The sequence below is a fragment of the Carcharodon carcharias genome, chromosome 21 (genome assembly GCF_017639515.1).
Source record: "Carcharodon carcharias isolate sCarCar2 chromosome 21, sCarCar2.pri, whole genome shotgun sequence".
Classification (NCBI taxonomy): Eukaryota; Metazoa; Chordata; class Chondrichthyes; order Lamniformes; family Lamnidae; genus Carcharodon; species Carcharodon carcharias.
Window position 1 is genome coordinate 53,866,070 of NC_054487.1, and position 19,611 is coordinate 53,885,680.

At 45.3% G+C, this 19,611-nt stretch overlaps 1 protein-coding gene across 1 annotated transcript in view; it reads right to left on the reverse strand.

Moving 5' to 3' along the window:
- Nucleotides 1-19,039, reverse strand: part of ppp1r3ab (protein phosphatase 1, regulatory subunit 3Ab) — a 66,735-nt gene extending 47,696 nt beyond the window's left edge. Inside the window, exon 1 of the mRNA XM_041216287.1 lies at nt 18,102-19,039. Coding sequence (XP_041072221.1) covers nt 18,102-18,889 — 788 coding nt within the window. The 5' untranslated portion in view covers nt 18,890-19,039. The remainder of the gene's footprint in view (nt 1-18,101) is intronic.
- Between the last annotated feature and the right edge of the window lie 572 nt (nt 19,040-19,611).

Below are 19,611 nucleotides of genomic sequence, written 5' to 3' on the forward strand. Positions count from 1 at the left end.
TTTGGCAGAAACCAATGAGCTGTTGAGATAGCTGTTGAGACAAAGTCAACAGTGGTGCTGGAATGTGGACCAGTAAAATGCTTTTGGGAAGATCAAAAACATCTCATTTTCTCCTAAAATTTTTAGTGCACAATGATCCACTACTGCCAAGCATAGTAGCAGCCAACACATTATCTCCAGGTCTGGGTGCAGTTTTATTCAAGTACAAACAGATGGTAAAGGTAAACCAGATTATTACATCTCAAGATCACGTACAGACATAGAAAAAAAGATATGCAACAATTGAGAAGGAAGGCCTGACAGCAACATGGGCATGCAAGAAGTTCTCAGGCTAATTGATGGGATTCCAGTTTAAAATTGAAACCAACCATAAGCCATAAGTCACTCTTTTGAACATGAGGGAGATTGCAAAGATGCCACCTAGAATTCAATGCTTCAGACTGAGAATAATGAGGTATGATTCAGTAACTGAGTATGTTTAAGGGAAGTACAGGATGACAACAGATGCACTATCAAGAATACCAGTGGAAGGAATCAAAATAGAGGATTTGAATTTCAATGAGAAGATGGAAACATATATGTCACTCATTGTTAAACACTGGTTACTATAAAAGAAACTGCAGGAGATAAAACAAGCATGGCGGCAGGATGACAAATGTGTCCAGATAAAGCAATACTGTCTGGAAGGATTGTTAGCAACCCAGTACTATGGCAGAACTTTGAACAGAGAAATCACCTAATAATCATTGATGATCTCCTAGCTTTTAATGACAAAATAGTCATTTCGAGAACACTTCAGTTTGGCATTCTCCAAAAAATTCATCAAGGTCACTTAGGGATAGCAAAATGTTGAGCAAGAGCCCAGCAATCAGTCTGGTGGCCAAACATTACTCGTTCTATTGAAGAACTAGTTTTGAATTGCCTTATGTGTGCAATGAACAACCAAGACCAAACAGAACCATTGTCACCCTCCACTTTTCCATTAAGGCTATGAAGTGCCTGATTTTAAAGGCAAGGTGTTTATTATTGTCATTGATTACCATCCAGATGGATTTAAGTAAACAGATTGCACAGCATCATGGCAGGATCAGCCATTCACTCACTGAAGAGAATCTATGCGACACATGGCATCCCGAAATTGTAGTCTTAGGCACTGGTCCACAGTTTGCTAATGAATTATTCTACAATTTTGCAAAGGAATATAGATTCATTCACATGACTATCTCACCTCAGTATCCTCAAGAAAATGGAGAAGCTAAGAGAGGTGTTTGAACCAACATGGACTTGATGAAAAAGAAAGATCTCAAAGAAGCCCTTCTTAGTTACAAAATGGGTTCTCACCATCAGAATTAATGTTAATGGAAAGAGGACTGAAAACACAACTTGCAGCTGTGCAACGGAAACTAGAATCAAATCTCATCTTGAATAACCATGAGAGAGTTGCGCAAGGAGGAACAGAGACACAAAGAGGCTAGTAATTATAACTTCCGGCATAGAGCATAAGACTTATCATCCCAGAGAGTATCATCAACAGAAAGAAGGCATAATAATGAAGAGCTCCACAACTGAGATCTTACAGGATTGAGATTGACCAGGGAAATATAAAGAGAAACCACAGTGCCTTAAGATCATTGGAAAGAAAGCCAATTCGGATCTAGAAGGACATAAGGAACAAGAATCAAGATAAAGGTCTACAACCACCCCGGAGAAGGACACTCATATCTAATAGAGAGGGCAGTCTATTCTCGACTTAAAAAAGAGATCAGAACAAGATCAGGGAGATTGGTTAAGGTGTCTTAGGGACTAATCCTGTGAAGTCTGAGACTTTAGGGGTGGGGGTAGATGTCAGAGGATGTATATATTTGGGATAAAGACTTGGAGATGTAGAGTAAAGGGTTAACATCAAAGCACCTGATGCTGATGTAACTATGATATAATGACACATGACTAAGTAACAAAGATCTGGAAGGAGGGAAGTCCAACCTCATGCTGAGTTCCTAAGATGTACATAAAGCTGTAAATAAATAATAATGGTTTTGAAAAACTACAGTCTTAAGTAGCTTACTTATGGAAAATGGATAAACCCTGAAGAACCCCATCTCAACCCTAACCACATGACAAAATATTAACCAGCATTCACAAAAAGGTTCCCTCATCTCAATTATAAGTTGATGCAAACTACAAAAAACAATAATTAGGGAGCCAGCATACTGCTTATTTTAAATCTTTCCATGATTAATGGATGCCATTTAACCATGGTGTTCCAAGTCATTAAAACAAACATATATTCTCCACATAAATAAAAGTGACTACACTCTGTTCCTTACCAAATATTCTGTTAATGCAACAAACAAGATTTTTGTTTATTAAGTTATGAAATAAAGTACTTATTTCAATTAATAATGTTTGCAAATATAATTCAGATGGTATCCGACTTTTTAACTAGAATTTTTTTTACTTTAATTGCAATTCATGGACACAGCTTTCATTTTAACCACATTGCCAATATTGTTACTTGCACCTACTTAACATACTAAAAGTAATACTATACCCAATTCTATCTCTCCATTATTTGGGCCTGAATATTACCCTTGGTGGACGCAAGCGATCGGCAGGCCCTTGACTGGTCGGGAAACGAGCTCCTGCCCGCAATCGGCCCCTGACCACGATTTCATGCTGGTTGGCCAATTCAGAGCCAATGGCATGGGTTTTCAACCCATACAGTTGGAGGTGCTCTCGGGCCAAATCATCTGACAAATTGAGGTCACCTGCTCGCTGGAGAGGCAGAGAAGCCTCCTTCGGCATTGCACCTCAGATGTACTGAGGTAGCTGCGTTGCTGCCTGTAACCCCTGGCACAGGATAATGGTGCCTTCTGTGGCCCTTTCCGCCTTGGATGACCTGCTGGCCCTGCTCCCCGTGTGCCTGTGCCTCTCCTCCCACAGGTCACTCCCCTAGAAGCTACACTGTGATTCCTGGCCTCCTCTCCCTTCAACCCCTCTCTTCCTCCTCAGAGGAGGTGCCACTAGTGGAGACTACAATCCTCATTACCAGGGTAACAGAAGGCTGTCTGATACCTGGAAGGGTCCACATGGTCAAAATACTCCAGGAGCCTTGGAGACATCAATGAGTCCTGAAATAAAGACTCGAAATGCTAAGAATAAAAATCAGAGCAGAGATGAAGCTGTCATGCTCAGATAAGCAACCAGCAGAAAATTATCCCCTACGTTCCTCACTACTCAAAGTGACAATGCTGCTGACCCTTTTATCCTGCCGTTGGATGAGGTTTTGCAAAGTGTGGGCTGCCTGTTTTGCCTATACAATGAGTGTGAAAATGCATGGGCGACATAAAATTGGGTTCAATTGGGTTTTTGATGGCCTTAAGTGGCCTCTTGATTGATGGCGGGCGCGGCTCCAACACTCGTGTGCGCCTGCCGACCTGAAGATTGTGCAGGATGATGTTGGGATGCTCGTCCGACGCCTTCTCATGGTACTTTACGCCTGATCGGGTCAGGCACACGCCCGCCCACTAGGCATAAAATTCTGCCACTGCTTTCATCATGCTTCCACATCTGACCTGATATCAAGTCAGTGATGAAACAAAAGTTCCTCCAACTGAACATCAGGAAACGAAAGCTCTGACAACTTCCTGGGACCTTTTTACACCATAGAACCCCAGTTTCTATGTTAAATAGGACCTATCCCCTGAAACAGGCGGTGCTTTGAACACCTGGTGGTCGGGCACTCAAAATTTGAGTTTGTTACATTGCCAGTGTTAACATTTTGAGGCCATGATGGTTCCATTAAAGCCAGGTTCTGTTTTTAGACATTATAAATGTTAGTAATTAAGAAAATAATGACAGTGCAAAGGACTTGGTAATTTTTTAAACAATGTAATTAAATTACTTGGATAGCCTTCTCCTTTATAACATTTTAGTCAATCCCAGTGAAGAAATTTGTCCATCACCCAAATAACTGGAAGAAGTTTATCTGAGGAGCAATTCATTTGTATATCAAGCAATCAACTGAAGGAAGTGTGAATAAATGATAAATTGGTTAGAATAAACTGGTTAGTATAAACTTGCAATATAATACATTTGACGGGAAGAATGAGTCCGTCACATAAATGGAGAAGAAAGCTAAAAATAATAAATTATAAAAGAAAAATCTGATGAGAAACATTTGATAATAAGAAAGCGTTACACCTGCAGAAAATGTGCTCTATATGCAAAACCTTGAATATATTATAGATGGGCATTTATTTCTACAGTTAACCATTATGCAAATTTCATAGGATGATTAGAACATAGCAATTGTTAAATGAAGAAATACAAAGGCAAATCTAGCTCACCTTCTACCATCCTGGTAGTCGCATGATACAATATGATGTGGAGTTATTGACTAATCAAAGTAACCATCTCTCTCAATTTGTCTACAATAGACCCAACATGATACAAGGAAAACCCCTTTGGTGGAGAGCATTCAGAAAGAGCTCCAAATCCACCTGTTCCTCACAAGCTTGCTACCCTTAAGTATGTTTTGTCATGTGATTCCTTACATACTGATCCTAAAATCTTATTTTCTGATAGAAATCCACTTATCAACATTTAACTGAGTCATTATTAATTTTTGGTTACTAACAATACTAACTAATCTCGACTGTTTATTACACTACTGGTGTGACTTTAATACTGATGTACAATTTTCTTATTTTAACTGTGCACAGGAAAATTTACACAGCAATCAAAATGTGAAGATGAAATGCAGGCATCAAAAGATTTTAAGCAAGTTGTTTCAAATTACAAAGAGTTGGACTGTTCCTGATAAATTGGTTGAAATGATATCAGTTGTAATACAGAAAATGCTTTATCACTTTATTGATCTTTTTCATTTTACTCTTAATATATATTGTATTTTGCACCTACGATTAGTCCAGATGCCTTTTATTGCCTCTTTAAACATTGAAAACATCCTTTACTTTCATTTAAAGAGCGCTTTTAACTTAATACTGAACTGCAGGCATGTCTAAGCATTTGTCTTCATCGGTTATTGCATTTTTGCATGATATGGATCTTTAGAGGTCGCAGATAAAGCATAACACATGTTTCATTTGCATGCATTTCAATTTACTCAAATAATCCTCCCCCAATCATGCTAGCACCTGATAATTAAAGAAAAGAAGCTGATGGCCAGCTGAGGAAAAATTCTGTGGAACAAAAACAAAACCTGCTGGAAAAACTCAGCAGGTCTGACAGCATCTGTGGAGAGGAAGATAGAGTTAACTTATCAAGTCCATATGACTCTTCATCAGAAGCGTTCTGATGAAGAGCCTTACTGACTCGATATGTTAACTCTGCGTTCCTCTCCATAGATGCTGTCAGACCTGCTGAATTTTTCCAGCAATTTTTGTTTTTGTTTCAGATTTCCAGCATCTGCAGTATTTTGCTTTTATCTTAGAATTCTCTGGAATTCTGTCTGAATCATAGAATTATATAGAAATTACAACATGGAAACTGACATTCAGCCTGACCAATCTGTATTGGTGTTTACTCTCCATACAAACAGTAGTCCTAATCCCTGTTTGCATATTCTTTACTGCCCCCCTCCCCCACCCCACATCTTTCAACAATAACTTTGTCACTGCCTAAGGCAATCAAGCAATCTCCAAGAGATAATGGTAGCCTATAACTCCTCAACTAACCCACAACTTTCCCTCTATAGCGGGAAATGTTCCCTTCTCTCAAATACACCAAATTCCCTTTTAAAGGACTGTAATGATTCTTTACCCATCACATACTTCTGAAGTTTGTTCCAGAGGTAGAGGAAGCTATACAGTGGGGTCTCTCATGGCTCTGTACTTGAACAGCTACCACTGGTTTTCCTGATATATATTAGTGATTTAGACTTTAGTACCCAGGTCATAAATTCAAAATTTTCAGATTAAACAAAACTTTGAAGTATTGTGAAATGTGAGGAAGGTAATGATTGACTTCAAGAGGAATGGTGGAATGACCAGGCATGTGGCAGATTAAATTTAATGCAGAGAAATGTGAAGTGATACATTTGGTAGGAAGAATGAGAAGAGGCAATCTCTACCTGAAAACTTTGACAGAATTCTGCACATAGCAGTGTTTACTTACACTTGGGTGTGATACTCTACATTTGGAAGTGATTTTTAAGTCATCATTTGACACCTGAAAGTGATCAAGTGAAGGAACTGACCTGAAACCACATCAATTGCGAACAGCAACCATTCAGCTGACATCATTGGTGTTGAACTGACATGGAATAATGCTGAATCTGTGATCAGCTAACTTTGAGTGTGCTTGCAGCAAGAAAATTCGCTTGTTTAAGCACCGCAGATATAAATTGTTGTTGGAAATTAATTAAGTCCCTGCAGCTCATACTTGGAAATTTGTCCCTGCAGTGTGGTTAAGTGCATGTGCCAGCAATTAGTATGGGCTGCCTGGCAGTGAACACATCTGCCTCCCAATTTCCAGTATCACGGAATATAGAGATCTAATTAGGCAGAAGATGGATATTAGGTAGAATTATTCTATAATAGGACCTTATGGTATAGAGTTGAATAAATGGTTACAATTTGTTAACAGGCAGAAAAGGGCTAAAAGCTTTTTATCCATTTTGCACACATAGGGACAGATCTGGATTTAATTAAAGGACGTTTGAAGTACTTAGTGTGTTTAGAATCAACTGGAATTTTATAAAGCCTTTTTCAGGTACCAAATATTGACTAGTCTCAAGATTAATGCTGCCCCCCAAAACCTAAACCCACCTCCCCACCCATCTACCGCCTCCTATGCCAAACCCCCTACACCCCCACCCAGCACCCCAACATCTCCTATGCCCCACCCTCTCTACCTCCTCCACCTCCAACCCCCCTTTTCCCCTTCCCCATCTCCTACACCCCCACCCCCATTCTAGCCCCCACCCCCTACTGGGACACAGGGAGAGAGAGAGACAGACACACAGGGTCACAGGCAGAGAGAGACATACACAGGGAGAGAGAGGCAGGGAGAGAGGGACACACAGGGACATAGGAAGACAGAAAGACAGGGACAGAAGGAGAAAGAGACATGGACAGAGCGGGGGGAATGGAGGAGGGGGTGGGAGGACAGGGGTGAGCAAGACTGGAGGGGAGTGGGGAGAGGCTGGTAGGGGAAAGGGCTTGAGGAGGAGGGGGAAGAGGGCTGAGGCTTGAGGGTGGGGTGTGAGGCCCGAGACTTGAGGGGATGTCAGGGGTAGGCTCCGAGTCTGGGGTATGGGCTAACACACAGTCCCATGTAGGTATATTGCTGACAGGCCTAAGGGGGAGGGAAGGCTCCGGGCCATGAGAGCTGGGTGTTGCTATTTACAGCAGAGGAAGTGGGATCCAGGAAGAACTGAAGAGTGGAGGGATGTACTGCAAAATTGTGGCTTTTAGCCATGCAACAGTACATTTTTGTTTATATAAAAATTTTATTTACATAGTGTTTTTAACTTTTTCTGATCTTTCCCCTTCAAGCATGAACCTTGCTGGGACGCCCGGTTTTCTTGGGCAGTAGCACAGCCTGGATATTGGGGAGGACCCCGCCCTGGGCTGTGGTGACTTCTCCCGGCAGCTTGTTGAGTTCCTCATCATGGCTGATGGCGAGCTGCAAAGTCAGCAGCCAAGTAGGTGGGAGCTGTTGGGAAGGGAGTTCCAGGATTTTGACTCACCAACATTGAATAAATGGCGAGTAAGGATGGTGTGTGTCTCGGAGAGAAACTTGCAAGTTGTGGTGATTCCATGCGTCTGCTGCCCTTGCCCTTCTAGGTGATAGAGGTGGCGGGTTTGGAAGGTGTTGTCGAGGAGCCTTGGTGCGTTATTTTTCTTATTTCGTTCTATACTTTTAAATTTAATCCCACTGCACAGTTACTTCTCAATTGTACCACATTTATTTTATTACCTCCCCTACCCCCAGGAAGCATTCTTTGTTTCTCCCCAGAGTTGATGACCCTGGTGGATTCGGCACAGCCGAGGCACTGGTGAATGATCAGAAGGGGTGACCTTTCAGTTGAAATGCAATGGGGAAAAAATTTGAAAATATGCGGTAAGATTTGTTTATTTTTCCCAGCTGCACTGAAACCCTCCTGGGTCACTTTTTGATGCCTAATAATCACACTTAATGCCTAAAATGCCAAATGATCACTTCCGAACACTAGTTATCACTTCCACAAGCAAGTTGAGTGCAACAATGAGCTGTGATCAAAGGTACGAGTGCTTCACTGATCTGCGATCAATACTCGTTCCAAACTACACTATTTGATATCAGATCAGTACTGATTGCTTACGAGCTTTTGTAAACACTGAATCGATTGCAGATCTTTTAGGTAGGGATATAAACCAAAGGGTAAAATTCTAAAGGGGGCTCAGAAACAGAAAGCAGCATTTTACAGACCCCCTGTAGTGGGTTTAATGGCAGGTGGGGGCCGGGAGTTCAATGCGGTGGGAGCCAAAAAGTCAGTTTCACGCCAGCGTAAAATGAAGACAGAAACATGCGCTCCAGCCCATCATGCACATGGCAGGTCACCATTCCTGCCAGAGGTCAGCGTGAAACAATTTTGCTTCCCATTAATGGGGTGCAGATGAAGGCCTGAACGGAATCGTCTCCCCTTTGCCCAATCATCCGTGCTGCCAGCGAGTTTTCACACCATTCCAGAACACGTCCGGAGCAACATGGTGTTGCTTACCTGCTTACCATGTTTGACTTACCTGCAAGGAGGCCTGGGGTAGCTCGTGGTGATCAGAAGGAAAGATGGAGGTCTCCAATGACCAGACCCTGGAACAGCAATGGGTGGGTAGAGCACCTATGATGCAGGCCTTCTAACTTCAGGATCTTCCAGGAGGTGGATTTTCTATCTTGAATGGTGGGTCTGGGCACCTTTTAAATATGGCACCTGGATATGACAGTGGGGCACCTGCCATCCAGCCCGCCCCACCACACAAAACATCAGGAAACTCTCAACTGCATAATTAATGAGGCTGACAGCACGCGATATAGCATAAAGTCCCACCAGCCTTTGCTGCCCTTGCCCTTCTAGGTGATAGAGGTGACGGGTTTGGAAGGTGCTGTCGAGGAGCCTTGGTGTGTTAGTTTTCTTATTTCATTATATACTTTTAAATTTAATCCCACTGCACTGTTACTTCTCAAATGTACCACATTTACTTTGTTACCTCCCCTACCCCCCAGAAGCATCCCTTGTTTCTCCCCAGAGTTGATGACCCTGGTGGATTCGGCACAGCCGAGGCACTGGTGAATGATCAGAAGGAAGGGGTGACATTTCAGCTGAAATGGAATGGGTGAGGGAAGTTCTTGGGGAAAAAATTTGAAAATATGCAGTAAGATTTGTTTATTTTTCCCAGCTGCGCTGCGGGAAAGGCCCCCCCGCCCCACACAACCCCCACCACCACCCCCCCCCACCCCCCCCCCCCCCCCCCCCCCCCACCCTCCCCCCCCCCCCCCCCCCCCCCCCCCCCCACCACCACCACCCCACCGTTCCTGCCCCTACCACAGGACTTAGTCCCAGAATGGAAAATTCCACCAAGAACATCTGGGGTATATTTTCACAAATCATTGAAGTTGGCAGGAAAGGTTAATAAAGCGGTTAAAAAGGAATGCAGGATCCTGGATTTTATAAATCGAGGCACAGGGTACGAAAGCAAGGAATATGATGATGCACCTTTTAAAAAAAACTCTGGTTTGGGCCTCAACTGGGTTGTGTCCAATTCTGGGCGTAGCGCGTTCAGAGGAATGTGACGACTTCAGAAAGGACACAAAAAAGATTCACAAGAAAGGTTCCATGGATGACGAACTCCAGTTTTGTGGATAGTTTGGAGAAGATGGACCGTTTTCCCTAGAGAAGAGAGATTGGGAGGAGATTGGACAGAGATGCTCAAAATCATGAGGAGTATAGATCAACTGGATAGAGAAATTGTTCCCATTGGTGATAAGATCAAGAACCATAGGACACCGATTTAAGGTGATTGGCAAAAGAAGTAATGGCAACATGAGGAAAAGCGAGAGGCTGGAATCTGGAATGCACTGTCTGAGAGTGTGGCGGAGGCAGATTCAATTGTGGATTTCAAAAGGGAATTGGATAAGCACCTGACGAGACTATTTACAGATAGGCCTGGTTAGGTTTGTTATAGTGGATGGGGAAGAGGGATGGGGGTAGTGGTGGGAAAGATCATTGAGGAAATGATGATAGTCAGAAGAACTGATTGCAAGGAGAGTCAGATTGGGTGGGGAGGAGGGATGGGGAGTCCAATTATGGAAAGGGTTCGATCGCAGGAGTCGGGGAGGGACAGTTGGTGATCATTGTGGAGGTCCGATCATGAGGTAGATGAGCAGATGGTGGTTTGAGGTGGTCCGATCGTGGAAATAGGAGGGAGAACCTGGTCGACTGCAGTTAAAAATAGAAATACTGTTAAATCAAGACCAGCAGCCATGTTATAATTTTTAAATTACTAACTTGCATCATGCAACCAGATTGAATACTGTCCCTCATACTGGCTCTGTTAAAACCAGAAATAGTGGCTGCGAGGTAGGTTGGGATCCTATTTCATATTTTTAACTTTTTAACCTCCCATCCAAACCAAACTCACTCATTTTGGGGGTTAAAGGTCCTATTAAAAACCTTGACCATTTAAATGTTTTAATGAGGCTGCATGTTTTCATTTTTTTTTTGGTCTCAGGAAAGGAGGCGAGAACTGGATTCAGAAGGTGAATGCCTTTCCAGCACTGCTTGTGGGCTGGGAGGAGCAGGAGTGTTTCCTCCAGACTTAAGATACCCAATAAATGCTGCCCCTGCCTCCCTCCGGGATCTGTCTGCCCCCCACTCTGCAATTGGAATCTCCCACCGAGATTGCGCGCCAAAACCATCTCTGTTCCTCCACCCACCCTGGACAATTGGATCCCTACCCTGTGTTTGGGCCCTCCCCAACTACCATCCACTCTTCTTTCCCCCCACGATTGAACACTCTGTGATCAGAACAGCCCCCTTCCTGACATTTGAACCATCTCTTCAGTCAGATCCCCTCCAGCAGTCAGAGTCTCCTTCGGCCAAAACCCATCCCACCAGAATCTCTCCCAACCGCCTCTTCCCACCCCTCCCCATAATTAGACCAATTTGTTGTGTTGCAGAATTTCCCTAATCAGGCTGGCTGTGGCGGGTAAACTATAATTAAAAACCACAGGACACAGAGGAAATCCATTCTCCCCAGTTTCTGGACCAGAGCCTCTTCACTCCCTCTCCACCTCTGAGCTAACATTTAGCCCAAATGTCCTATTTCCAGTCCTAACAGATCTCTCCACCTTGAATAGTCAATCTGACCAAACTGAACCCAATATCTTATCATTTTAAAACCTCTACCATATCCCTAATAAGCCCATGCTTCTCCGAAGTAAAAAAAAAGCTCTTAGGACATATCCTCATGACTAACTCAAAGGTTACGTTATCCTATTTCCCCTCCACATTACCCATACTTTGATATCCTGTATGTCGGTCATGCTCTTTGACCAATGTTCTGTGCTTTAGGCAAGTAGCTTGCATACAAATACTAAAATACCCCCACCACCACCCCCCCCCCCCCCCCCCCACCCCCTCCCGAAGAAAGGTACAATTTGTATTGTGGGTTTTATATTTTCTTATTAACGAGCTTTTTTTTGGTCAGCATGAATTATTACCATAGCTGGCAACTATTCTCCATCCAATGCAGAGGAAAGGATAGATGGCTGGTAGTAAATTACAAAGCAACAATTCAGTCAAGCAGCTCTGCAGCTGAGAATGAAGTTATGACTGTCAGAAAACCCCAAAAATTGAATTCCTGCCTCGAACACACAACGAGCCAATTATTATTCACCCAATGTTCCTTACAATTTTCTTCTCTATAACTTCCATTATGAACTTGTATTTATAGTTTTTTATTCGTTCATGGGATGCGGGCATAGCTGGCTATACCAGCATTTGTTGGCCGTCACTAATTGTCCTTTAGAAGGTGGTAGTGAGCCGCCTTCTTCAATGGCTACTGTCCAAGTGTTGAAGGAACACCTACAGTGCTGTTAGGGAGGAACGTTTCACATTACCAGAATTGCCCAAATCACTTGACTAACTATTAATTACTTTTGAAGGGTAGTCAATGTCGGAGGCAAGGAACAGAATCTGATCTGTGCACAGTAAGATCCCACACACCAGCAAATATGATCATTGACCCAGTGAACTTGTTTTTGGTGATGTTGGTTGAACGTAGGCTATAGGCAGAATCGTCCCGGATTTGCACTAATTGCATGAATGGGCAGGGAAGGGGTTTTCACACCGTATCACCTCAGATCCACCACATCCTTTATGCATTCCTGGGAAGCATATTTCCATGGCAGGTGGGCTCTCATTCCCCTGCCCGCCATCACCTCCCCGCTTCATCACACTGGGTGCCATATTTAAAGTCCAGCCATGTGCACACATCTCAGTGCTTCCAGCCCTTGACTGCTGCAGGGAAGATGTCCACGAAAGGCAAAAAGACTGCAGCCCCCATGTTCAGCAGCGCATCACTGGAACACCTTTTGGGTGCCATGGAGTCCCACCAGGATGTCCACTACCCCAACTCCAGCTGCTTGATGGGCAGTGGTGTGATCAACCAGGGTTGGGAGGCGGTGGCAGTGGTGATCACCACCAACTCCCTTCAAAAGCGGCCAGCCACCCAGTGCCGCAAGAGGATGAATGACCTCCAATCTGCCAGGGTAAGTCACTCTTCTCATGCTGTCAACTCACACACCCATAAACCCTATCACACATCCACAGGGCCCTCGCTCACTGCCAGTTCAAGGGACATCACTATTCAATCTCTCACACTCGCCGTCATTGTCCTCATAGCGTCCATGGGACCATTCACTGCCCACACATGCCAGGCATCCTTATCTGGCCTGGCAGGTGTCCTGCTTACACTCTTTCCATCTCTATTCATGCAGGACAAGCTGGCACACAACAACAACAGGGAGAGGTCGCAGACCGGTGAAGTGATGCCTGAAATAATGGTCCTCACGGACTTTGAAACCACAGCCATACAGTTGGCCAGCGACAACCTGGCCCATTTCTGTGCTGACAGTGAGGTCGGTGCTGCTCTACCAAGTGAGGATGTAGCAGTGCAATATCCATCAGGCAACCATGCTGTGAGTGATGTGTCCTCTTTCACAGGCCACTACCATGCACTAATTATCTCTCCTTGCTTCCACACAGCTGGGAAACAGCCAACTGAGCCCATGACTCAGGGCCTCCAGTCAAGCCTCAAAGAAGCCTCTGAAGAGGAATCTGGAGGCAACCTCCTTGAGGTTCCATCACAGCGCTCACCCACACCTTCCACCAGCGGAGAGAGACACACCTTGGTGGGACCTAGCTTTAGAATAGCCTCGGGATCACAATCTGGTAGGCACATTGCACTGTTTGATCGACAGCAGATGGTGGGAGGGGTTCCCCTGGTGTCTGGCACTTGGAGGACTGCTGGAGGCCAGAAATTTGCCGAGTCCATGTCAGATGTCAAGCCTCTGGACTCAGTCATGTCACAGTTGCTGGAGCTGCAAAGACAAGCTCGGGAACATCAGGAAGGGATAACTGCTGCACTCCTCAGTTTGCAAGGCACGATGGAGGACTCCATCTGACTTCACTCTGAGGTGATAGCACCAGCATGCCAAAGCACCAAGGTCAACACTGGTCAGATGGTGGCCACTATGGAGACCTTGGTCCAAGATATTGGAGTTGAGCCCGCGCAGCAGTGCAGGACCATCGCTGATGCCATAGTTGGACTCCAATAGTGTATGCGAGAGGGGTGCCGGTTAGCTCGATCTCACTCCAGCTATCCCTTCTCAAGGAATCATCCTGGGGTCCTTGGGCACCCATTGGGAGGAGGATCAGTTGGTGCACACCCCGGGGCCATCCATCCAGGTGACTCCCAGAGTGTCTAGCCCATCTGAATCCCATCTTCCTGTGACCTCAGCAGCTCCAGCTCCACAGGCTGAGGAGGGTGTCACTGCCACACAGCAAGACCCCGAAAGCAGTCCAGGGCCCTCCAAGTCTCGAACCTCCAGAGGACAGCCTCCAAGGTCATTACAGACATGGCAGTGCAGTCAGCAGGCTGTCTCCACCTCTGCTGTGGATGTCCAGGGAGCACAAAGATGTAGCGACAGGATTAAGAAAGTTCAGAAGAATGAGTTGTACCACGTGGGTATGGGTGTTAATCACTTATACACTGTTCACTATTGTCAATAAACTCCTAAGAACGTCTCCCTACTTATGGCTCCTTGTTCTGATGAAAAGTGTTCGTGTCACTCAGAAGTGAAACCTTTCGGCACAAGATAAAGGCAGGTGTCTCAGTCCAGGGCCTCTTCCCTGTGCTCTGTGCAGCCTTCAGACCAAAGTAATGGTCCAGCCTCACACTCACTGGACACATTACTGATGCCTGCACCTGAACAGTGCTTGTCATTGCTGCCAGAATATAGTGGGCAGATGCCACAGAGTTCCACCATTCTCTCTGTGTGCTCTCAGAACCTTTAATGAGGGGCTGGCCCCATCCCTTCAGCATCTGTGACCAGTGATGCTGTGCTCCAGCTCCTGAAGGGTTCAGGTGCTGATGGCGGACAAAAAATTAGATGCTTCTAAAGTTTCATGGCTGCAACTTCATGATATGACCTTGATCACAGAGCGCAAGCAAACTGCCCTCGGCCGGACAGGAGTCAAACATTCTCAGAGGCTATGTTAAGATCTATGGAGTGTCCTCACTGTGTTTCGTCATCATCCTCCTTTAGTCGAGCAACTATTAGCACCTCCACTGCATCTCCATATCAGGAGCATTCTCACAGAAGGTATTCATGCTGTCATAAGATAGACTGGAGTGAACATTCACGGATGTAATGTGAGGACCTATGGAGTCACTTCACTGCATGTCTTCATCATCCTCCACAAATCTAACAGCTCTGAGGGCCTCCTTGAGTGCACCTGCCTCGTCAAGCCAGTGTGAGGGCCACATCCCCGTCATCATCACCTTCAAGGACCTCTTCACCCTTATCACCATCGCATCCTCCTCATCGGAAGAGATCTCCAGCTCCTCCATCTCCTAGTCAGCCAGTTCCTCTCCCCATCGCAGTGCCAGGTTGTAAAGGACGCAGCAGGTGACAACAATGCATGACACCCTCTGTGGACTATATTGCAGGGCTCCACCAGACCGGTCCAGGTACCGGAACCATATTTTCAGCATCCCGATGGTTATCTCCACCAAGTTGTGAGCTGCAGCATGAGCTTCGTTATACTGTCGCTCTGCTGCAGTCTGAGACCGCTGCATAGGTGTCACCAGCCATGTCCTCTGCAGGTAGCCCTGGCCCCTGATGGGCCATCACTGCAACTTCTCTGAACTCTGCAAAATATCAGGGATGTGTGACCGACTGATGATGTAGGAATCATGCACACTTCCCAGAAACTGTGCGCACACTTGCAGGATGTGTTTCTGGTGGTCACACACCAGCTGCACATTCAGCAAGTGGAACCCCTTGCAGTTGATGTAATTCACTGTGTATTGCGATGAGATGTGATTGCAATCAATCGCACCCTGCACCTGTGAGAAACCCGACATCTGGGCAAATCCACCGCTTTTGCATGCTGGCTGTCCTGGTCCCAGGTGAAATGCACAAAGTTGTGTGCCCTTGCAAAGATGGCATCCATGACTTCATGGATGAATTTGTGGGTGGAGGCTTGTAAGATCCCATAGAGGTCACCAGTGGAGCCCTGAAAGGAGCTACTGACGTAGAAATTGAGTACCATGGTCACTTTCATGCCACAGGCAATGGATGCCCTCCATGACCTCATGGCGCCGAATCCTGCAGCAGCTGGCAGAAGTGACCGACCAGTTCCCTAGACATGTGCAGTCTCTGGCGACACTGGTTCTTGGTCGTCTGTAGGAATGAAAGGCTGCATCTATAAACCTGGGTCTAGCTAGGCGCCAACCAGCAACGGCTCACTGTGGCTCTTCAGCAGCGTCTGCGGGAGCCCCAGCTGCTCCTTCTTTCTGAGGTTGCTGCTCCTGCCTCTGTGCAGCCAAGAGCCTCAGTCGCTCTATCCTCTGTCTTCATTCTCTGTAAGCCATCAGGCAAACAGCTAGGTCACCAGGCTCCATGATCCTGATGCACTCCTTGGGCAGGATGAAAGAGACACGTGGTTAGCATGGGTGTGCTTGTCCTGATTAAGTGTGAAGACCCCTTTCCAGAACGTGCTGGCCACCATTTGGATGGCCAGAGTTCAGTGTGCTGCATAGCTGCCCGAAATCCCACCCACCTCCATCCCACTCCATCCGACCGATTGGCAGCAGCTTTCCCCATTGGACTGCATGCTGTGCTCTCAGCTCAGGTGCAGGCATTCTCTTAACCTGCGCTGCAAGGCTGCACTATTAGCCTGAACCATGGGGGAGACTGGTCCAAACTGGGATGCTGACATTGCAAGGGGCTGTGAGCACCTTCAGCAGTGACTGCTCTATGGCCAAATTTAGTGTGGAGTTTGCACAACATGTGCAGTCATCTAACTGTCCTGCAGTCCACTAAAATCACTCATGACTTTGCAGTCTGTGGTGGTGGGTGAAGAACTTTGGGGCACTTTGATGCCTCTGCATTGCTTGAGAGGGCAGCTAAGCTAGAAGTCCGACTCCAATCATATCAATGTGTCTGCACTTGAACTGCCTCAGCTGCAGAGGAATGGTCACTTTATACAAGGTTTCCCTAATGCATGGCCGCTTCACCCGCCCACCCTACCCCCACCAGGAATGCTTGTGCGCTATAATCAACAGTAGGGCTGCCCTTGATGCCCCACCCCTTAAGTCACCTCAACCACAAGGCAGCTCTTGCCCAAACCTCCACAAATCACCTCAACAGCAGGGCTGCCCTGGCAACCCCCCCTCCACCCACCACCCCCCACCCCCACCCCCCACCACCCCCCACATCACCCCAGAAGCTTGAAGCCCAACAGGCGACCATGACGAGCACTGTACAATGTTACTACGTACTCACCTCCGAGCTCCCCCAAAGTGCAGCCCGCCAAGTGCATGCCTTTTTTATATGCTGTTGCAAAACAAGTCAGTGGGCAGAGTGGACAGGCAATCTAGCAGAGGTGAGGGGAAGGGAGGTGGGGGGTACGGTAGACGATTCCAGCAGGCTGGCCTGATGCTGATGCAATTACAATGAGGTTCCCGACATCTGAGGTTGGGAAACGAGGCCCACCATTGGCAGGCTAAGCAGACGAACACGACTGGTTTCACGCGGTTATGAAAGCAATTGCACTATATTGTCTGCTCATGCCGCTGAACATGCCCATTGCTGATGGACTCGAAAATCCCGGTCTATGCCTGGGTTTGGATACAATAGCAAAGCGCAAATCTTCTGTGCCCTGTTCCAACTCACACCCAGCAGGATTGACAACAGTCATCAGTGATCTAGTCAATTCAATTCAATTTTAACATTGTCACTGCCATCAACGTTGAGTTAAATTACACAGCACAGACCAAAGGTCAAACTAGGGCCTCTGCTCAGATCAGTGACACACCATGTGGTGTATCTACCCAACTGTGTCGCTTACAATATAGAGATGGTGTGAAAAGGGGTAAAGGAATAATAAAGACAAGGATGCCTAAAAACCGTGGACGTTTGCCATCATGAGTGATCAACTGTAGTAAGGCATTCCTGTCAGTGCAGGAAGTAGAGTATATGCAGTCTATATTGTTGCATATTGAACAAATAATTCACTTTGTTTTATCTGCGTGGTATTTTCAAATTAACTCTCTGAGCCCCTCCCCCAAACTCCAGTCAGCAGAAAACAATGTTCACGGCAAAAAAGTTTTTTTGATCAATCGGAGATGCTGCTTATACCGAGAATTTTAGACGTTCTTTAGGATAAAGATGATCTACAAATTTGGGACGGAAATAATGTGTAAATAACCCTTGGTGTTCCTGAAAAGTGATGCAATGCTAAGGGTTGTACAGGAGATCAAACATTCTAAATTTGCCAGTACCCACTCAAACTGCTAAAGTCTTCTCACCTATATGAAGCCTTTAGACAGCTTTTTAAGTTTCGATCATCGAGTTCTTCTGGAGATTTCTCGTTTGTGTTCGGTTCGTCTTTCTTGTGACATAAAATTAAGTAATTTTTGTGATCGTTGTTTGCCCAGTAAACAGCACCCGGAGTTTCATATCGAATAGCAAATTCGACTTTGGCCCCGTTTTTGAGGTAAGGGGGGACTAGTGAAATTTTAAAAGTGAACTGGTCAGTTTCACCGTCACAAGAATCAGCCACATAATCAGCCAATATGTCAAAGTAACTGTCCCAATGGTTTAATGTCATCCGGATGTACACCCGCTTTTCATACGATATGTTCAATACACGAATTACTCCTTTCATACATGTTGTACCCGGAGGAAACTCCGTTGATTCTAGTTCCACTTTCTGGGAATAAAGTTTCCGCATCAGATCCTCAGGGGAGGGTGGTAACTCAAAAAGTGGCAATAAAAGACATTCTTCAAGGGGTGGTCGCTCACCCTGCGGTTCACCGCCCAGAGTACCAGTGGGTATGTCCCATTTGTCATATTCTCTGACAGACACAAGTTCCAAGCCAAATGCATCAGCAAAGGAAACTTTTCGATTAAGAGTTAGGGGAGGCTCTGACCCCTCGTCTGAAGAAGAACTCCGTCTTCGTGGAAGTGGGGAAGATTTTGGTTTTATCCGAATTTCATTCGTGTCTTCATCCTCAGCAAATACATCATCTTCAGCTGGCAGACCTAATAAACTGACCGCAAAATGTTGGTTTTGGACTTTTTCCGCCGACTCCATTCGTGTGTCTAAAGTTTACCGAAGCAAGACCTCTCAACTAGTGGCTGTAGATATTTCAGGCAAACACACTTTAACACAACGGCTTTGGTTACAGTTGACATTGTAAAAGAACTCAGGCCTATTAATAGCTCCACTGACTTGTAAACTATGCTCGTCTGCCTTCACCGAGCTTTGCTCCTCCTAATATTAATGTTGTGTTTTGGCTCCACACAGTGCAAAGAGCTGGACCAAACCTCACTTTACAGATAACATAAAAGGAGCTTTAACGGTGGAGAAGTAATACGTTGCAATTAAGGAAAGCGAATCAGAAAATCAGGGCTTAATAATTGTTTTGCTAATTTATTGGGAAGTAAGCAATTCTCAATTGGGGGAAGCAGTGGCGTAGTGGTATTGTCACTGAATTAGCGATTTTGAGATATTGCTCTTGGGACCTGGGTCTGAATCCCATTCATGGCAGATAATGGTTGACTTCAGTAAAAAAGAATCTGGAATTAAAAATTAAAATAACCATGAAAGCATTGCTAATTGTCATAAAAAGTCATCTGTTTCACTGAAATTCCTTAGGGAAGGATATCTGCCATAGGGGTGGGCAATAAGTGCTGGCCTAGCCAGTGATGCACATATCCCAAGGAAAAATCAGATAAAACATTATTTTAAATTATTTTGTTGAATATGAACAATGACATGAATTAGGACACAAATAAGTAAAAATGCTCAGCAGG